This window comes from Dama dama, chromosome 9 (genome assembly GCF_033118175.1).
Source record: "Dama dama isolate Ldn47 chromosome 9, ASM3311817v1, whole genome shotgun sequence".
NCBI lineage: Eukaryota > Metazoa > Chordata > Mammalia > Artiodactyla > Cervidae > Dama > Dama dama.
The window spans coordinates 44017859-44026087 of record NC_083689.1 but is presented as its reverse complement, the minus strand read 5'-3'; the positions used below and the strand labels follow the sequence as shown (position 1 = coordinate 44026087).

Genomic DNA, 8229 nt, shown 5'->3' with positions numbered 1-8229 from the left:
TCTCTCTTAAAAATCCTATGAAATGAGATGACACAAGGTACCCTCTTTGTTCAGGTTAAATGCAAACAACAGCAACAACAACAACATATATATTCACTTATTTACCACGTGTACAATCATACTTGCAGCGTATATATGTATGTTTGTGCATGCTAATGAGAGGGTAACAGGCAGGAAGGCCAGGGGTCTCCAAATGGAGGAAAGAGGCTGAAAGTGCCAGACATTTTTATCTCGCTTAAGTGGCAGGAAGAAACAAACCAGCGATATGTTTTTCCTTCTCTATACAAATTTAAAAGGAGGTTTCTCTTAAAATGCTGTGTTGCCATGACACCTGCTTTCACCTGAAGCTAACTACTCTCAAACCTTGAGTTAACCAATACATTTCTTTTTCTTATGGAAATGTTGTCTTAAGCTATGTTAATGTACCCCAGACTCTATCTTCAAGTTGGTTCTGCCAAATGTCCTAACTTACTTACTCAGGTATTGTTCCCCTAATCTATGTAAATGAAACTATTTCTTCATATTCTGCCCTTCTACAAGATTCAAGTCAATCGTTTTATGGCCAGGGATGAATTACCTGGTGCCATTTTAAATTTTATGACACTCCTTTCTTTTCATTAACAGACTGTGAGTGACTATATAACATACAGCTAAAGACTAGGAGGGGGGGGTACTCTTTTGCCCCCTTCTGATGCCTATATCAGAAGCTTTCTCTATCTCCTTTATACTTTAATAAAATTTTATTACACAAAAGCTCTGAGCAATCCAGCCTCCTCTCTGGTCCTGGATTGAATTCGTCTCCTCCGGAGGCCAAGAATCCCCAGTCTTATCGTTCAGCAACAACCTTTCACTAAGTAACTTCAGTTGTGTCTGATTCTATGTGACACTATGGGCTGTAGTTTGCCAGGTTCCTTTTTCCCTGGGATTTTCCAGGCAAGATGTATATACATATATACATGAATATACACATGTAAAGTTCAGTAACTTAAGAGGCAAGATAATGTAGGTTGCAGTTTGATGGAAACATACACAGTCTGAATACAAACTTTATTAACTAGACTACAACTTTCTGTTAAATAAACACATATCTCTATCTTCATTTTCCCAACAATAATATGTAATATATTGTATTTGGTATATGTTCTATCACTTTTATGAAAAATACCTTGCAACAACTTAGAAGATAAATTCAATGAGCAGGTAAGCATTGATTAACAGTTTCAGATAGAAATATGGTTATTTAAGTATCCAAATACTAGATTTTAATTTAAAAATTAAGTATCGTGATGGTTAACACTTTCTTCAAATCCAAATACTGATGGAAATTTTCCTAGAATGTGTGTGGGTGCATGTGCTCAGTCAATCAGTTGTGTCTAACTCTTTGTGAAACCATGAACTGCAGCATGCCAGGCTTCCCTGTCCTTCATTGTCTTCTGGAGTTTGCTCAAACTCATGTCCATTGAGTCAGTGATGCCATCCAGCCATCTCATTCTCTGTCACCCCATTCTCCTCCTGCCCGCAATCTTTCCCAGCATCAAGGTCTTTTCCAATGAGTTGACACTTTGCATCAGGTGGCCAAAAAGTATTGGAGCTTCAGCTTCAGTATCAGGCCTGCCAATGAACATTCAGGGTTGATTTTCTTTAAGACTGACTGTTTTTATCTCCTTACTATCCAAGATACTCTCAAGAGTCTTCTCCAACACCATCTTCTGCAACACATCGTTGCAAAGCATCGATTCTTTGGCGCTCTACCTTATTTATGATCCAATTCTCACATTCATACATGACTACAGGAAAGACCATAGCTTTGACTATATGGACCTTTGTCCACAAAATGATGTATCTGCTTTTTTGTGTGCTGTCATGGTTGTCACAGCTTTTCTTTCAAGAAGCATGTGTCGTTTAATTTCATGGCTGCAGTCATCAACTGTAGTGGTTTTAGATCCCAAGAAAATAAAATCTGTCACTGTTTCCACTTTTTCCCCATCTATTTGCCATGAAGGGATGGAACAAGATGCCATGATCTTAGATTTTTTAATGTTGAGTTTTGAGCCAGCTTTTTTACTCTCCTCTTTCACCCTCATGTAAAGGTTCTTTATTCCTCTTCGCTTTCTGCCATTGGAGTGGTATCATCTGAATATCTGAGTTTGCTGATATTTCTCCCAGCAATCTTGATTCCAGCATGTAAATCATCTAGTCTGGCATTTCACAAAATGTACTACACATGAAAGTTAAGTAATCAGGGTGACAATATACAGCCGTGACATACTCCTTTCCCAATTTTGAACCAGTCCATTATGCCATATGTGGTTCTAACTGCTGCATCTTGACCTGCATGCAAGTTTCTCTAGAGACAGGTAAGGAGGTCTGGCATTACCATCTCTTTAAGAATTTTCCATATTTTACTGTGATCCACACAGTTAAAAATCTCAGTGTAGTCAATGAAGCAAAAGAAGATTTTTTTTTTCAATTCCCTTGCTTTTTCTATGATCCAACTGATGTTGGCAATTTGATCTCTAGTTCCTCTGTCTTTTCTAAATCCAGCTTGTACACTTGGATATTCTAAGTCCATGTACTAGAAGAATGACTATGACATGACTAGATACAATAATTTTGAGCATTACCTTGCTAGCCTGTGAAATGAAAGTAATTGTACAGTAGTTTGAACATTCTTTGGCATTGCCTTTCTTTGGAATTGGAATAAAAACTGACTTTTGCAGTCCTGTTGCCACTGCTGAGTTTTCCAAATTTGCTGGCATATTGAGTGCAGCACTTGGAAATAAAAATAATTGCATTATTTAGATATATAAAAAATGGATCTTATAAACATATTAAGCAAATGCGCCAAACACAAAGGAGAAGTAATTATTTGATTCTGTTAATAAAAGCTTTCACTCAAAGGAAATGGAAGTCATAATAATGTTGCCATTACTGGGACAAAAGGAAGAAAAAGATAGTGCTAAGTCGTGTCTGATTCTTGCTACCCCATGAACTGTAACCTGCCAGGCTGTTCATGGGATTCTCCAGGCAAGAAAATTGGAGTGAGTCACCATTTCCTTCTTTAGGGGAGCTTTCCTACCTAGAATTAAGCCCAGGTCTCTTTCATTACAGGCAGTTGCTTTACCAACTGAGCTACACAGGAAGCCCAAAGAGCTAACATCAAAGGTGAACAAGGAACCCAATGTTTTTACTTTGGTATTCTTGAACTAACTTTTTGGTAATTCCAGTGTTCCACTTGTGCAGTCCATGACCTTAGCTTAGTTCTGAAACCTTATCATTTCCTCAAATTTCACAAGCTTTGTCAGTGTAGTCTGGCTAATTCATCCTCTTCCACTAACACCACTTCAGTCCGAGATATTATTTTATCACAATGAGATGGCTGCAGTCGATTAATAGCCAATTTCAATCTTCGCTGCAAAACACAACAATCTTTTTTATCTTCTTAATGCCAGTTTTATACCAATCTACATTTTATTACAAACTACGTGTCCATTTGTTGCAGGAAGGGGGACCCCTTCCAGGGCCCGAAACTGGGCTCTTGTCTAACACTCGGAAATGAATTGTCTGAGGAGACACATGCTGACAAAGCAAGAGATTTTATTGGGAAAGGGCACCCGGCTGAAGAGCAGTAGGTAGGGAACCCAGGAGAACTGCTCTGCCGCGTGGCTCTCAGTCTTGGGTTTTATGGTGATGAGATTCGTTTCCGGGTAGTCTTTGGCCAATCACTCTAATTCAGAGTCTTTCCTGGTGGCGCATGCATCGCTCAGCCAAGATGGATGCTAGCAAGAGGGATTCTGGGAAGTGGATAGACACGCGGTGTTTCCTTTTGACCTTTCCTGAACTCTTCCGGTTGGTGGTGGCTTATTAGTTCCATATTCCTTATCAGGATCTCCTGTCATAAAACAACTCATGCAAATGGTTACTATGATGCCTGGCCAGGGTGGGCAGTTTCAATCAGTGTGCTTCCCCTAACACATTATGTCCACTCATTTTCTGCAGCTCAGTAGTTTACACCTTGATCCGATGTGACTTTGCCAACCATTTTCTCTGCTCCTTGGCTTCCTCCTCTACCTGGGAAACACATCACAAGATATCCAGTTGGCTTACATTCTCATCTCCCTTCAATGTTTGCTCAAATACCATCCTTTCAGTTTCTCTTTTCAAGACAGTTTTATAGAAGATGGCAAATTCCCTACCAAAATTCTCTACTTATTTTGTTTTTATAACAGCTATAACTTTTGATATAATGCAATATTTGTTGCATTCATTGAACGCTCAGACATACTGAATTTTGAAATTAGATGATTTCAGAGATATGTCAGTGTTCTTTTTTGATTATGCAGTTATCACCAGTGACACACATATTGTTAAGCCACTAAAAATGTGTTGAATGATTGGATTATATAACTTGCCTTGTATAAAAATTTGTCACTTATAGCATCTCTAAAGGTATATTAGGATAAAGTATATTCCAGATGCTTTGAACGTGTGCTGGGTCTGTCAGTCATGTCTGTCTTTGGTGACGCTATAGACTGTAGCCTGCCATGCTCTTCTGTATATGGGATTCTCCAGCCCAGAATACTGAATACTGAAGTGGGTTGTCATTTCCTCTCCAAGGGATCTTCCCAACCTTGGGCTAAAACCCGCATCTCCTGAACATCTTTTCATCGGCAGGCAGATTGTTTTGACACTGAGTCACGTGGGAACCTCATGCTTTGGATCGCAGGTTTTAAATGTCCAATTCAAAATATTCATAATATGAAAACTATGAATTGAAAGGGTAGAATTTCATTGCATTTAAAGTTAAATAAGTTAGATAATACAGTGTTTCTCAAGCTTCTATATTGAAAATGTGTCTAGTTATAATAACAATGTTCAAGGCAATTCTGATATCAGGAGTAATAAAGACTTTTATCATGTTTTTCCTTCATAAACATTTCTTAGGATTCATATATTACTAGGCAGTATTTATTATCATTTACATATTCCAAGACATATTTTAAGCACAGCTTTTTTATATTATTCAGTCTCAATCAACAAGGAATTCCTACAGTCTCATTTTCTGTACACATACTCTCCTCAAGGCCCTTATAACTTCTTTATTCCTCAGGCTGTAGATAAATGGGTTCAGAAGAGGTGTAATAATGGTATAAAACACAGCTACTATCTTGTCCTCTTCTGGGGAATGCAAGGAGTGTGGCCTTGTATAGGTGGAGAGGGAGGTTACATAGAACAGGCTTGCCACAGTCAGGTGAGAGGAACAAGTGGAAATAGCTTTTGTCTGCCTTTTTCCTGAACTCATCTGGAATACCATAGTAAGTACACAGGCATAGGAAGCTAAAATGGCCATGAAAGGTAACAACAGAATAATAAGTCCACTCAGGAGTATTGTATGTTCATACTGAGAAGTGTCCTGACACACCAGTGGCAACATGGATGGAACTTCACAGAAAAAGTGATTAATAAGCCGAGATCTACAGAAGGGGAGTTGAAATGCATACAATGTATGTATTAAAGAGTTGATAGAACAACTGGTCCACGCACATGTGACCATGAACCAGCAGATCTTCTTGCTCATGAGTACAGGGTAATGTAAAGGGTGACAGATGGCTACATAGCGATCATAAGACATGAAACCAAGAAGAAGAGCTTCAGTTCCACCAAGGACCAAGAACACAAATGCTTGAATCTTGCAACCTACAAATGTAATGGTCTTACTATTGGACAGAAAGTTAGTTGCCATTTTGGGCACAGTGGTGGAGATGTACATCATGTCGATGAAAGAGAGTTGACTGAGTAGGAAGTACATTGGAGTGTGGAGTCTGGTGTCCAATTGAATGAGAAGAATCAGCATGATATTCCCCATCAGAGCCACCGAAAACAGGATTGCAATGACAACAAAGAGTACGGTGTCCATTGGGCCATATTGGAAAAGACCAAGAAGTATAAAATCTGTTTTGACACTTTGATTTCCTGTATTCATGACTTAAACAAAAATATAAAAGCAGACCATATCTGAGAATTCCATGTACAATATTCACTTTCCTTAAGGGAAAAAGATGATGATTATAATATGCGAGAATATGTTCTTAAATCATCTTAGGTAATATATCTTCCTTTAGTCAATACACTGAATCTGTGTTTATCAAACTATAGAGACTTAATAAACTATGAAATAAAAATAAAGATTTCACATAATGTAAAGTTCAACATATTTTGATATAAAAATAAGATAAAAGTTTAGGTGATTTGCCAAGATAAATTATTTTCTTCCTTTTAAAATATCTTCAAGGAGATACACTGAAGCTTTGTTTTCTTCTTATAAACCTAGTCTTCTACTCAATTCACCAATATAAGTAATAAAAATTTTAACCAACGTAAAATTTGGTTAAATATACTCTAATGTTAAATGTCTATTGTGTTTCTGTGTTTTGAATTTATATTGGCTGTGAACTGGTATGAAGAGAATGATGACATTTATAGCCTTTCTAATCAATTTGTCACATTTAGTCGCTAAGTCGCGTGCAACTCTTGCGACACCATAGACTGTGGCCTGCCAGGCTCCTCTGTCCAAGGGATTCTCCAGGCAAGAATACTGGAGTGGGTTGCCATTTCCTTCTGCAGGGGATATTCCCGACCCAGGAATCGAACCGGGTCTCCTGCATTGCAAGCAGATTCTTTACCAACTGAGCTACGAGGGAAGCCCCATAATTCTAATCAATTAGTGTTTATTATTCCTGTGAATGTAGAAGATATTTAATGAATTAAAGAAAAAAGATAATCAGATATAAGGAAAAGTTTGAGAATGAATTAAACATAAACTTAACACTGACATTAACCTTGAACCAAATACCATAAATGATTACATAAAATAAATAGATAAAATGATTAATTCAAAGCTAATGAATTTAAATTTTGCCTTTTATTTTCTGACACAAACCTGACCTTTGTATATTTCCAGAACAAATAATATGTTATTAACTAGAGGCTCCTTGCTTTTAAAATATTTAGCAAAATTACAAAAAAGTATAGTAAATGTTCCTAACATTAGTTGTCTATCTTTACTATGGATACAATACATTGATATTTTCTGAAACTCTAACATATAAGCCAAACTGATTTTCTCCACTTAAAGTTTACAGCTATTCTCTGTCATGGCGGTGCATGACTGCCAGGAAGTCCACCTGAGGACCTTGGAGAGATGTAGCAAAAGTAGACTGAAACAAACATGTGTTAATAGCAGGCTGTTATGCTAAGAAATAATAAAGATATTAGGTTAGCAATTAGAAAAGGTGAGTAGGTGAGAAACATTAGGCAGTTTGAGAAAAGCTTGTAATAATTTATAAATATGTCATTATGAATATAAGAATTTATGTATACTTTTCTATTTCTACTTTAAATTACCATGAAATATGTCTGATCACACAAAGAAATGCATATATAATAATTGTATCAGCCTAGAAAGAGAAGTAATAAGTATCTCAGATATATCTAAAATTATCTACATATATAAAATTATATTTACACACGAAATGTCTCCCATGGTTAATTGCAAAATCCTGACAAGAGGGAAGTATATGTTAAGGAGGCACCTGAAATATCATATAGAAAGTTAATAATCAGACTTTCTCTCACCTCAGATTCCAAAGACAGTATGTATTGTGATAATCATTAAAAATATTGAATAGTATAAAATCTTCTCTATAAATTAAATAAATACATTTGGGGCCATCTATTATTGATTTTTAAAAATCCACTTGATAGATGAAGGAAAAATGCCAAAACAAACACTAGTTCAGAAACACCTAAAAGAAATCTAGTAACTACTTTCCCCCAAAAAGAAAGAAATCTCCCACATCCCAGCCTCCTCTTCCAAAACCAAAGTCATTACCTTGATTTTGACAAAATATCAAACTAGACATTCAATTGACATTAATATAAAAGAATATACTGGGACCTGGAAGGATTTATGATACTGCATTTACCAATAAATTTAAATAAATTATAAATCAAATTATAAATAAGTTTAATTATAATTTACCTCCAGTACATTAGGTAATGGCTTGGATCTTCAATGTGAACTAAGCAAATTAAAATAACACCTACTTAAAGTATATTTTAAATCAAAGCCAGAACCTGGAGAAGGCAATGGCAACCCACCCCAGTATTCTTGCCTGGAAAATCCCATTGACAGAGGAGCCTGGCGGGCTACAATCCATAGGGTTGCAA

At 36.6% G+C, this 8229-nt stretch overlaps 1 protein-coding gene across 1 annotated transcript; it reads right to left on the bottom strand.

The window, feature by feature from the left end:
• Window positions 1-5047: 5047 nt before the first annotated feature.
• LOC133062840 (olfactory receptor 2AK2-like) lies at window positions 5048-6028 on the bottom strand. Its single transcript, XM_061152206.1, has one exon. It carries the CDS (start codon window positions 5981-5983, stop codon window positions 5048-5050), a length of 936 nt encoding a protein of 311 aa, XP_061008189.1. The 5' UTR covers window positions 5984-6028.
• Window positions 6029-8229: the final 2201 nt, after the last annotated feature.